Here is a 12,762-nt window from a genome sequence, read left to right as displayed (position 1 = left end):
GGCCTGATATTTCTTATCAGTGGCTGATTGCCCATGCACCTGGGTCAGGGTATCCTGTACAGCTACCAGGCCGAATCACTATTCAATCAGTGATATTAGGTTTAAGAAAGATTCTGAATTCTTTAGGTATGGAGTCTTTACCTATAAATTAGCGAATTGTTAGTAACAGTAGAAGATTAAGAATCAGTCTTTTGTGTGAATAGTATCTACTGCCTGCCTTTGATCTTTCTTTCCCTTCTAGCCTACATATCCTTACCTAGTTGACAGGTCTTCTATCCTGAATAGTAGATACCCTTGATAATATTGTGATTCCATTAGCCAGCCACCTAACCACTAGGCTAAAAGCTCAGCAATTGACTACTTTTCAAGTAGTCAACCTGTTAGGTGGTATATATATAAGGTGGTCCTATCTCATACTAGGAACCACAATATAATAGATTAGATTTAGGAAAGATTCTAAATCCTTTAGACATGGAGTTTTGAGCTATAAATTAGTGAATTATTAGTAATAGTAGAAGATCAAGAATCAGTCTTCTGTCTGAATAGTATCTACTGCCTGCCTTTAATCTCTCTCTTTCTTTTAGTCTACGTACCCTTACCTAGTTGACAGGTTCTCTACCCTAAATAGTAGATACCCGTAATAAGTATAGTACAATTATATTAGTTATAAACCAAAGATCAGTTAACTACAAAAGCTAAATAATTATTTACTTAGTAATAAATTGGTTATATAGAAAGAAAGATTTGTTTGGCGTGGCAATTGAGATTTCGCCAAGGTTCCGGTAAAAGATCCATTTCGGCCAATTGCTTGATTCAGTCCGCAGTGAGAAATGCCATGGACGTTGGCGTATCTCAGTTCCACTCCTCCAAGCTGGAAAGAATACTCTTAGCATTTTCCAGAGCATATTCAACCACACAGAAAACTGGTTTTGATTATTCACAAACACTAGCTGCGACGGAATGTCGCGCTTATTCACGTAATAAGAAAAGAAAAGAAGACCGTGGTAAACGATAGCGACGTCGCTTGGGGGACTGTCTTTAGCCCTACTCACCAGTGCGACGGTCCCCACCGAATGGCGGTACCATTCGGAGCCGCCATAGATGTAGATACTGCGAAAAGTTACCAAGTGCTGTACTATACCCGGCTGGAGACTTTATTCCATGTAGTTCTTTATTGTTGTGTCTGACGATGATTGTACCCAATGCGCAGCAGAGCTGGCTAGAGTGCAGTCATGAGCTTAGACCTGGGGAACGAAGGCAAGATCGACATATACGGCTTAGACTGCGTGAGAAGCATCTCACTGTCTAGAATCATAATTCGCAAATTAGGAGCAGTTCTGGTTGGTCTGTGTATATTAGCTTCCCCCAGGTACCAACTGGTCTATAGGGAATACCTTTCTCATAGGCGATTCCACCGTTTTCAGCGGTAGATGCCGATCGATACGATTTGAGCCACATATTTTAACTGTCTCTTATTTGGAGGGGTGAAACCCAGTCAACTACATTATCATTGGGTATTATATGCACAGTGGAGAGGCTCATGCCTGCAGCATGTACATTTCAGGGCCCAAAGACTTTCGGTATTTGATCCGACAAAGCTGAGACACGAACCTGCCAAGATATGATGCTCGTCACATTGTTTCTTCCCAGGAAAGAGTTAGTTATCGGCAAACATACAAGTATGATACGTACCACGTTAACCACCAGCGACAGGTGTAATCACCGAACCGGTTTCTAGTCTTTATATCTTCCGGTATTCCAAGCCTGGAGGTAGGGATATGTCAAAGATTTTTGCATACCAAATAGTTATTGACTTCAGGTGTGGATGGGAGACTTGTCAGTCAGGTTGGGCAGCCATGCTGCGTTATAGAGCAGTCTGACTCATTTCCGACAGTGCTTGTGATATATAAACCATGACAAAGGCTATACACTGCTTGTAGTTTTCTGTTGGCGGTATTAATCTACCGTTATTGATATGCCCAAGATTTGCTTAAGGTGCGTCCAAAAGTCCGGGGAAAACACTAATATATTAATATCACAATAGACGTATATAGTTAAGAGATATGGCACAAGTGTGCGCTCCAGTGTAGCTGCAATGATATGAGATCTACATTATGTCGTAATTATAGCATAGTGTCAAATCTTGTGTTGTAAGAACTCAACAACAGCTGTTGCATACGGACGTCAGTATAATCCGCCCAGAAGTCAAGCAAAATGCGGACTTACCCTGTCTAAATACCTCGGGTCGTTCCTGAACAATCCAATGCCCGCAGTCTATGTCCACAATGCGCGATCGAGGAAAGAAAGAAGAAATCACAGGGAATGAGCTTTCCGGTATATAATGGCTCTGCAGTGCTCGAAGGAACAACGCCGGTCTGGGGAACTGAACGGACTTGTTTTTGTGTGGAAAGTCCCCCAACGGACCGATAGCAGTGCTCAGGATATCTAAAGGAACACGAAGTTTCAGATGCGGTGAATCGCGCTCTCTGACAAAGTTACTTAGTAAAAATAATCGCACGGACGGAGACTAGTCACAATCGTTAGAAGTGATCTCGTTTTGCGATAACAGCGAGCGCAGCACATACTTGCTCATATTTGCTCAGGATCTTATCGCCTTCTTGATGGCTTTTCACTCGTGCATTCTGTACTTCTTCCATAGCTCTGAGGTACCTTGGAAACTCTTCGGTCAGGTCTAAGTGGATAGGACAGTTGTCGATAGCAATAACATCGGATATCAGGTCTGGTGAATGAAGGGCAAGCGTTAAGGCAGTTTTGGCACCCCTAAAGGGGCGCATCAGCGTTGTTGAATGGGCACAGCTACGGGGTTTCGGGATCTTACATAGAATGACCAATCAGAGTCGCATTACTTAGCCGATGGCTCCTGATAAAGCTTTCAACGTCCATAGCCATTTCCATATAGTCATGCTGTGGGTGGTGATCGGAATCGCCATGGTTGCGAAGGTCCTAAAGATCTGTCAATTCTCTGGGCCCCAGACGCCAATTGAAAGGTGAGACGCACCAAGCAAAAGACTTGCCGCGATAAGTCTTGAGCAAGAAGTCTTTAGGAGAAATTGGTTAATTCTATAATAGAGCAGTCTGTGAAATATGCACATACTTGCTTACTCCCCTGTTCTCTCGCTTGGACCCAAGGAATCCATGCAAGAATATTATTGGGGGGCTAGTGGGTTGGTCTGATTGTATGCGGCTATTGTGTTTAGGATGGTGCAATTCGTATGCTAACGGGACCCTCGAAATCCGAGATATTGTGGAGTTATGTATGTGCCTGATGTAATTCTTCGCCAGCTTTATAGCCATGACGGGTGCAAGACGTATGGACACTGGGATGTAGACTCCTTCGAGATATCAAACGACCCACAAGCTAATTTAGTTGTATAGCGATTGCCATTGGTCGAACGTTTTATATATGGTAGTTGTATTCGGTCTAGATGGATATTTGGCCTCGGGGACTTGGTGCCTTTGCCGAAGTTGAATTATTTAATAAAATGGTTGACGCCGCTTGGTGCCGATGGTGGAGCAAGTAAGGGTTTGCAGGAACCAGTGATCGTGTCGGAATGCTTTTTACACGTACTCCGTAGGGCGTAGAGGACGAAGAGTCATACTTGTGCGCCCTACGCTATACCTTTTACATTCTTCGGATGGGTCCTGTTATGGGCCTGGTAGAAAAAGCTTTTTCTATGTAATGTCTGAAAAAGAATCGACCTGTTCAACTTTTTATTGTCCCTCGGGCTGTTTTTTTTGAACGTATACTCTGTAGGTCGCCGTATTCAGTATAAGAAATGCAGGCATTGCTACCTAAGATTATAAATGCAGAAACCAAGTAGTGTATTACCAAGCAAATTCGATCGACACTCATCGCATCGTGAACCCTGGTTATTAGCCACAAGGTCTGGTCTCTAGCGGTGACTCCAACTCGGAGCGAAGGCCGAGTCCCCACCCCTTCTATCTAGGTCCTGGAGAAATAAAAGAAGCTCGCTGCTAGGGGGAAAAAATAGCTCCAAGTCAAGCAATCGGGCTCGGATGCAAGATGTCTTCACAACCAGGTTCTGAGTTGCACAAGACGTGCAATGTCTCTCCTGAAATCCCTTTAGAACCCTCCGATCCTATAAAGGGCGTGGTGCGTCCCGTGGACTTCTCAACGGTAAGCAGTAAATTTACATTTCCTCTTAGCACAATAAGCTCTACCTTCTCGTCCATGTTAATTATCAAATGGAGACAATGTATTGACCGGTATTGTGCTTGAAGGCCCGCAAAATCCATATCGTCGTCGCAGGCATATACTTCGTCTGCAACAGCTCCCTAGGGTCCTCCCTACCATCGGGGGCTCATGACTCGATTGCCGACTTTTTCCAAATCCCGCGAGATGACTTGAAAATGGTCCTTCCCACTTCACTCTACATGGCTGGGTTCGCGATCGGCCCTATTATCTTTGGCCCTTTGAGCGAACACTTTGGCCGGAAACCGATTTTGGTTACCACCTTTGCAATCTACAATATTTTTACAATGGCATGCGCATTGGCCCCTACCTTTCCAGCGCTTTTGATATTTCGCTTCCTCTGTGGACTGGGTGGCTCCGCGCCGAATGCAGTGCTAGGTGGTTTGTTCTCTGACATATACAATGATCCTCATCAGCGTGGAATGGTGATGTCGGTGTTCATGTTCGCAACAACATTCCCCCCGCTTCTGGGGCCTATAATCTCTGGTTTTATCTCTCCTATATCTTGGAGATGGACCTTTTGGGCTGGTTTCATCATCGGGGGGGTTGGCTTCCCTATTGTACTTACAATTCCAGAGACATATATGCCTGTCTTGTCCCAAGTATACGAAAAGTGTCTGGGTGAACGCAATGTTGAGTCGGAAGCAGACAAGTCTCACCTACACGATCCTCGAGCAGCAGAAAACATCGCCCAAATACTCTGTCGTCCCTTTAGCATGATTGCCCAAGAGCCGATTGTGTTCTGTTGTTCAATCTACCTGGCTTTGATCTACTCCATATTGTATCTTTACTTTCAAGCTTATCCTATAGTTTTTCAAGGTATATATACCCCTCCATTGTCGGGCGTTTCGGAGGTATTTATTAACCGCTTTCTCTTGTAAAGGGCTTTACGGAATGACCCCTGGCGTGGCAGGTTTAGCTTTCCTTCCTAGTATGTTGAATCCCTCCACCTCTCATAATGCGCGAACCCTGACAAATCACACGAAGTTTTGCCGGGGTCAATTCTCGCCTTTGTGCTCTTCTGCTTGTATAGCTCGTATCACACCAAGGCTTTGAACGGGGGTTTAGCTTGGGCCAAAGTGGAAGAGTATCGCCGGCTCCCACTCGCTTGTATCGCAGCGCCCTCAATTCCCATTGCCCTCTTCTGGCTCGGATGGTCTTCAACTCCCTCTATTCACCCCGTCATGCCCATGATGTCTGGAGTTTTCTTCGGGTTCGGCTACCTCCTGATCTTCATCGCGCTCCTCAATTATCTCACCGATGCTTATAAGCAGTACTCGGCCTCAGCAGCTGCAGCCGCAAGTACATTACGGTCGATATTTGCCGTGTGTCTCCCCTTGGCGACCACGCCGATGTATACCAACCTTGGTATCGACTGGGCAAGTTCGGTACTAGGATTCATTTCAATCGCCATGGCTGTTATTCCTTTTGTGTTCATCAAATATGGTAGTTGGATCCGCGGAAACAGTAAATTTGCGCAAAAGAGCGGCGCAGGGAGGTCGCTATGAAGGGGAGAAAGGGTTTCACGAATAATGAATAATAAATAATTTAGAGGTTCGATATAGACTAAAAGTTTTAGATTAATTAACTACACACTATATTTAGATTCGGAAATGAATATAATAAATAATCCATGGAGCCCGTCGCAGCAAGACCGTACAATAGTCTACATCCCACAACTCTTCCCGATATGTACTGCATTTCTCCTAGTGTCCCAAGCCCTCCTGCCCCTTATTTCTTTTGTAGATGAGTTATCTTCTAGCCAATTGGTGCCCCAAAGTGATGAAAGGTGGTTACTTTCCGAGGGGCTATTATGGCCATGGCGGCCACGATACGGCTCCATTTTTCCATGCACCTTTCTCATCGAGATGTATAGTGGACAGCGTTGAGAAAGAGATCAAGCCTGGCGCAGTGCAGTGAGCAAAGTTATAGGTAACCGTATTCGGCGTCTGAAGCGTTGTTTCGAATATATAGCCTTTTAAAACCTGGTTCTTCCACAAAAACGGGGGTAATACTCGATACAAACAAGACCCTAGCCCTATCCCATACCTAAACACCACCTATATAGCAAATCACCCCCTATATCTCCTTTCGCCTCATCTGTGGCGTACCATTTATTTATGCCCGAGATACCGATTCATGAGGCTCCTCTATATTAGGTATCTTCTTCCTACCATATGCAGTATTCATTTCAAATGATTGAATCACACCATTCCTCCAATATGACGATACCGTCTGCCGAGGGTGACAAAGGAGAGATTTCACAGAATTGATAGGCCTAACTCTGCGACTAACTCACGTTAGAAAGAGAAGGCCTACAAGGCACTCTTAATCCTAGAGGTAGATCAATCGTGCTATAGGTAAACAGGCCACCAGTGTGAAATTAAGAATTTTGTACAGATGTATTCCTTAATGATTATTATGACTTAAGCCCCACTAGATAACTAGACCTCATGGGGTCCGAATCCGAACCGCGCCGAACCTTAAGAAACACACAACCTCCATGGGTAATAAATGAAAAGCACCACAGGTCCCAGGAACCGTAGTATGAATGTTGCACATTGTATGTGTGTAGCATCTGATTTTTTCGAAGACCACTATCAGCCAAGAGAGGTGTTCTCTTTCTATAGGGATGAGGAGTGATTGCTACCGGTAAAGTGAAGATCTCCAGGATGTAATAGTATCTTTAGCGGCGTAGACTATCAAAAGAGCTCCTAATCGGCTCTGTATGATACGGATTCAATTGTTCAGCCGGCCATAGCCATGCGGTGTTTTCGGGTCCGCCGATAGCCTCTTACCAAGGACGAGCTCATCCACCAACGAGGATAAGACAAAGTAGTGCTTCAGGTACGTCGAGTAGAAACCTAACAATGAAATGCTTTCTTCTAAGCTAGCCCGGATTGCGCGACAACTGAATGACAAGTCCGGAACAAAATTGTGTCAATAAGACAGTCAGACGAATGCCAAACCCCGAGCCTAAACGCGAGGCATGCACGGTGAAATTAACTCCGGGCTGAAGTACCTGATCATGATGTAGGACGACCTTGATGTTTACTCTGTTATACAGTCCAGACACAAGTGTTGTTATCTATAATCGACATCCACGAGAGTAAGAATAAATAGATCATAAGAAAAACATAACAACCCAAACTATACACCCCTCCTTCTGTACCAACTGTGAACGCCATTGGTCTCCTAGAAGATTGGCCTCCTTGCTATTGGCAATTTAGGTGGCGGGCCAGACAGGATGAAGCCCAAGTTATTATCTATATGGCTTTCCCTTAGACAATAATAGAAGCAGTAGATGTAGCCTACTAACCCTTCCGCCGATTGGCATTAGCGATGATTGAAGGGACTGAGTCAGTGAGGACCATTGCTCAGTCTCCGGTGGGGCCACACGCAAACTCACAGAGGAGCCCTCGCAGCTACGTATCGGAGTACCGTTAGGCGAAGTAGATCGCCAATCATCTATAGCAGTGAACTTTGAGCTCATGACAAAATATTACTTCCTAATGTATCTTTCGATGTGAATGGGAAATCTCTTACCCTTCTCCACGCACGGCCAGATCCTACCTATCGTTGCTCATTTGTCCGCCTGGCGGATCTCAACCTGCAATAAGAATGTCAAAGTATCATATTTTATACATGATTCCCACTCCCATTCCCCGGCTGTGCGTTCTGTAATTCAAAGATTACTTGTCTCTAGTTATCATCTCAAGGTGAATGCTCGGTTGATTTCCAAATAATAGATCCGGAAATTGATATATTAGACAACTAATCTATCCTGCCCCTAACTAGTTTCCCCAAGTGGCGAAAGGAACGTTTGGGCCCGTCGCAACACAGTGCAATAGTCTACATCCACAGGCTGCTTTCCTGGTAAGTAGCTTGTCAAGCTTATCCAGTTTAGGCACACACGGAGAAATGGATCAAAGCGTACGCCACAGAGCAAAATCCGCGGAGTTGTCAACCGTGGAGCCGTCGGCTCAAGACCTAAGTTCCCGTCGTAGGTCTAGCGCGCTGTTTTCGATTCTTGGGTTGACGGGAATCTTTAGATACTGATTAATTCGACCTAACGGAGCTTTTGGCTAATGCCGATCTACTGGGCACCTTTGATGCTTTCGCTGTTCCGGAAGATGTGCACACAATACTCGATCCCGAACTTACCTTGACCAACGCACAGCCCTTCCTCCCCAATGTGGACTGCATTTCTCCTAGCGTTCTAAGCCCTACTACCCATTATTTTTCTGATGAATTATCTTTCAGCAAATCGATGCCCCAAAATGATGAAAGGTGGTTGTTAGCCGAGGACTGCGTCAATGGCGGCGGCGATACAGCTTCATCTCCTTATGCCCCTCCACCATCTATCACAACAGACACCCTCCAGAGCCGAGCGGTACCGTTGAGCACAGCTTCTTCGGCAGGATAACGAGGTCTTCCCCGGCGCAGAAGTAGATACATTGTCAACAGGCATGAAAAACAGGCCGTGCCAGAGTTCATCCCAATAAACACCAGTTCTCTAGACCGTCTGAAGCGCCGGCAGGAATCTCCTCCCGGAAGATGAGCCTGCTCCACTATCAGCTATTAGGGACGCAGTTCAGAATTATACCTCCGAAAACGAGGTTCCAGCGAAAGAAGACCAAGGATCGTGTCCAAAAGACGTAATCTCGCGGAGAGAAGGACAAATCTGCGGGAACGGATGTCCCTCGATTATTTTGTTGCACATTTTCTTTTTGCGATCGGTTCAAGAGCAAATACGACTGGATGCAACAAGAGAAGTCGCTACATTTGAATCTCGAGACCTAGGCGTGCACCCCGTTCGGCGGAACAGCCATCTTACCATCAACAGGCCGAGTATACTGCGCATATTGTAGCATGCTAGATCCCGCCCCCGAGCATCTTGCGCAGCACAATCATGGCTCTTGTGATGGCCAACAGCGCAAGCTTTGACGCAAAGATCATCTGGTACAACATCTCCGTCTAGTTCATCATATCGACAAAACTCGGATAATTAACGATTGGAAAGTGGAAGCTATCAACTTTACTTCTCGCTGTGGCTTCTGTGGTCGCCAATTGACTAGTTGGTCCTAGAGATGTGACCATCTGGCACATCGTTTTCGCAATGGCTCGACTATGGCTAACTGGCAAGGCGATCGTGGGTTTCCTGACTCCATAGCGGCTCAAATCACCCATGCCGTACCTCCATAGTTGGTTGATCTAGAGACACGAGTGTTTGTGCCCTTTTCTGCGACAAATTAGCCATGTTAAGGATCATTTCACGCAGATACTGTCCCGGGCCGCTTTTCGAAGTGATGCCAATCCTTCTTCGAGCGATTATTAAGAGATGTCGGCTTTGCCAGGTCTATCATGCTAAGCCTAGGGGCAAGAAATGTCCTTGAATTCATATACATAGATTTTGACTCGCCATTTGAGTCACTATGTAGAGGAACAGATGCGTCGTGGCATTGTTCCTACTGACGATATGTTTCAACGGGAAGTAAGACGCCTGCTGTTCGATTCTGATGATTCCTGGGATCAGACTATTGCAGATCATTCTCTATGGTTAGCTACTTTTGGAGAGAGCCAATGTAAATATGAGACTTCTGGAGCCACGAATCAGGCCTCTTTGGAAACTCTGAATCAACCTTGGGATAGATATGGGGTGTAACGTCTGTTCTTGCCAGGAATCAAATCTCAGCAGAATGACAACCGCACAGGCAATTGCTGTATAGGCCTTACATCTCTTACTAAACAGTTCGTTTATTCGATTTCACGTAGTCTACACGTCATGAAGGGCCTAGAGCAATAACTATCAAAGAATAGATAAGTACTTTAGGTAGGTATTTTACTTGGCAACCACCGGTGAGTCATTCTCAGGCGAAATATCCCAGAATTCCAGTGGCGGGCAAAGAATGACTTGGAAGATCGCCTGCTCGGTGGTTATCATCGGATACCCAAGGGGAGATAGATCTGAAAGCTGCCAAACCGGAGTAATCCTGCAACTCCCCGCGAGGCAAGGAGTGGGTCCGTCATCGATAGGGCGTGTTTTCGCTCCCTACGTTTAGTTTATCTCCACTTACTGGTGGGTCCGAATACAATCTACTGAATGTCGTCTAGTATTCCACCTATATGACTTCGTATCCTAGATATGAAGTCAAGCCTCGCTACCTTGGCATGGGAAACTGAACTATAAATATTCCCTCCCACAACGGAGGCAATTATCCATCCCATCTTTATATTTCTCTGTCCTAATTCCCAAATAGCCACCACCACCACCACCAAAATGGCACCCTCAGTCCTCTCATCACAAAACACCACCCCAACAATCACCAAAAAACAACCCCTCCAACCCCTGGATGCCTCCAAACTAACCTACACCTACACCACTACCCCCCGCAATGTCCCCTCCGAAGCAACAGCCAACGCTAGCGACGAAACAATCTGCACTGACCACATGATAACCGCAACCTGGACCTCCACGACGGGCTGGTCCACCCCGGAACTAAAACCCTACGGCCCCCTAACCCTCATGCCAACAGCTTCCTGCCTCCACTACGCCACCGAATGCTTCGAAGGCCTAAAAGCCTACCGCGGCCATGACGGCAACCTCCGCATCTTCCGCCCAGACCGCAACGCCGCCCGCCTGAACCTTTCCGCTGGCCGCATCTCCCTGCCCCAAGCCGACCCGGACGGGATCACAAAGCTCATCCTCGCCCTGCTCGAAGTCGACGGCGCAAAATGGCTCCCCAGGGACAGACCCGGGAGCTTTCTGTACCTGCGTCCGACGCTCATCGGCACACAGCCGACGATCGGGCTTATGGCGCCTAAGCAAGCGATGTTGTATATTCTGTTGAGCTTCTTTCCGAGGCAGGATATGCCGGAGGGTGGGATGAGGCTATTGACGTCGCCGGAGGATACGGTGCGGTCTTGGGTTGGGGGGTTTGGGTTTGCGAAGGTTGGGGCGAATTATGGGCCTTCGGTGCTGGCGAGTCAGGACGCTATGGAGAAAGGGTTTCATCAGGTTCTTTGGTTGTATGGTGAGGAAGGGGAATGTACGGAGGCTGGGGGAAGCAATTTCTTTGTGGTTTGGCGGCGGAAGGACGGCAAGAAGGAGATTGTGACTGCGCCGTTGGATGATCGGCTTATTTTGGATGGTGTTACCCGGCGCAGCTGTTTGGAGCTTGCAAGGGAGAGATTGGGGGGTGAGTTTGAGGTCACAGAGCGTAAGTATACGATTGGTGAGGTAATTGAGTCTGAGGCTGAGGGTCGGTTGCTGGAGGCCTTTGCGGCTGGGACTGCTGTAAGTTTTCCTCTTTCCTTTCTTTTGTGGCCTGTGTGGTGCTCATTTTGGTTTACTATTTAGTGGTTTATTACCCCTGTGTCGGCTATCCGGCATCGAGAGAATAATATTGCTGTTCCTACGGGGCCGAATGGTACACCTGGTGAGGTTACTGGGAAGATCAAGAGCTGGCTTAGCGATATCATGTTTGGCCGGACCGAGCATGAATGGGGTGTTGTGGTCTCTGAGAGAGAAAGCAATTGAATGAATTTCTTCTACTATTCATGGAAGATGTTGATCTAAGTTACTATCATGCTTTCTTATTCTTGTATTTGAACAGCCGTTCATAGTTCTACTAAATAGAGTACACTTTCCAAGGGGAAAGGCATGGCTAAGTCTGTTGGCAATTATCCTGCAAGGGCGGTATATCCGTCATATGGTCATAACGCTGCGGCACCATTCCATGTTAAAGTAAAATCAAAGCTTTTCGAGTTTTATTCCTAGGGATTTCTCTTGCTTCCAGATGTGGATGTATTTGAAGAAACCCTGCAGCTTTATACACTGGGATACAAGTGCCCTAATGTGTCTACCCCCAACAAGGACATGATCAATAATAATATGTTCATCCTATTTTCATTCTTATTTCCAATTCATTGACTATAAAAACCCATTAAAACTGTATTCAAAGGCCCTCGATCGCAAAATGGTAGGGTTCTATCGATTTCCTAAAAGAATATTGAGAAGCGGACGAACCAAGTAGATATAGTATCCGTAACAATGGGCGAAATAGCAGCATTCCGGAGTAGGAAAGGTACAAATACGTAAAAGAGTAAAGTAGAATTATACTACATTATATCCACGATAACCGATATGCGTCGGAGCGCTCTTGGGTCGCTTAGGCATCTGGTAAAGGGACGGGACTCGCAGTAAACAGTTCGCTACCCAAGTGCCTAGTACTGGTGGATTGGTATGAAGTATCCGAGGTGTCATGGTTGCCATGTATAAAACTCCAGAGGGTACCACATCCTCTCCCCCTTTCCCCACAGGATACCCTGGGATTCGCGTTAATCCCTGGAACATAAGTTTTGTGAGTAGACAATCATCCTGTTCAATGTTGGCCCTTACTTTTACTCGAACTTGAGGCAACCTGTAGTATGTTATTTTGACCCAAAGATGCGGGATATAGAGAGATAACCCGGTCCGCTCCCAGATAGAAGAGATTATGGTTGGCAGGCGCCAACAGTACCCTTAC

General features: G+C 46.2%; 3 protein-coding genes across 3 annotated transcripts; 2 read left to right on the top strand and 1 right to left on the bottom strand.

Moving 5' to 3' along the window:
- Positions 1–1,981: 1,981 nt before the first annotated feature.
- BDW43DRAFT_263172 (putative alpha/beta hydrolase) lies at positions 1,982–3,405 on the bottom strand. The gene is made up of 6 exons (XM_032040522.1): positions 3,116–3,405; positions 3,020–3,059; positions 2,840–2,964; positions 2,586–2,781; positions 2,227–2,527; positions 1,982–2,168 (listed from the first exon to the last, which is right to left on the bottom strand). Exons 1-6 carry the CDS (start codon positions 3,313–3,315, stop codon positions 2,137–2,139), a joined length of 894 nt encoding a protein of 297 aa, XP_031905014.1. The 5' UTR covers positions 3,316–3,405; the 3' UTR covers positions 1,982–2,136.
- A 626-nt stretch (positions 3,406–4,031) lies between these two features.
- On the top strand, positions 4,032–5,806 carry BDW43DRAFT_263170 (MFS transporter). Its single transcript, XM_032040521.1, has 4 exons — positions 4,032–4,159; positions 4,264–5,053; positions 5,118–5,165; positions 5,222–5,806. The coding sequence occupies exons 1-4, from the start codon at positions 4,046–4,048 to the stop codon at positions 5,740–5,742; spliced, it is 1,473 nt and encodes a 490-aa protein (XP_031905013.1). The 5' UTR covers positions 4,032–4,045; the 3' UTR covers positions 5,743–5,806.
- Positions 5,807–10,345: 4,539 nt separating this feature from the next.
- BDW43DRAFT_263166 (branched-chain amino acid aminotransferase) lies at positions 10,346–12,131 on the top strand. Its single transcript, XM_032040520.1, has 2 exons — positions 10,346–11,531; positions 11,595–12,131. Exons 1-2 carry the CDS (start codon positions 10,515–10,517, stop codon positions 11,772–11,774), a joined length of 1,197 nt encoding a protein of 398 aa, XP_031905012.1. The 5' UTR covers positions 10,346–10,514; the 3' UTR covers positions 11,775–12,131.
- Positions 12,132–12,762: the final 631 nt, after the last annotated feature.

Source organism: Aspergillus alliaceus (assembly GCF_009176365.1).
Source record: "Aspergillus alliaceus strain CBS 536.65 unplaced genomic scaffold BDW43scaffold_4, whole genome shotgun sequence".
Lineage (NCBI taxonomy): Eukaryota > Fungi > Ascomycota > Eurotiomycetes > Eurotiales > Aspergillaceae > Aspergillus > Aspergillus alliaceus.
Note: the sequence above shows the minus strand (reverse complement) of the source record. Positions and strands in the feature narration are given on the sequence as shown.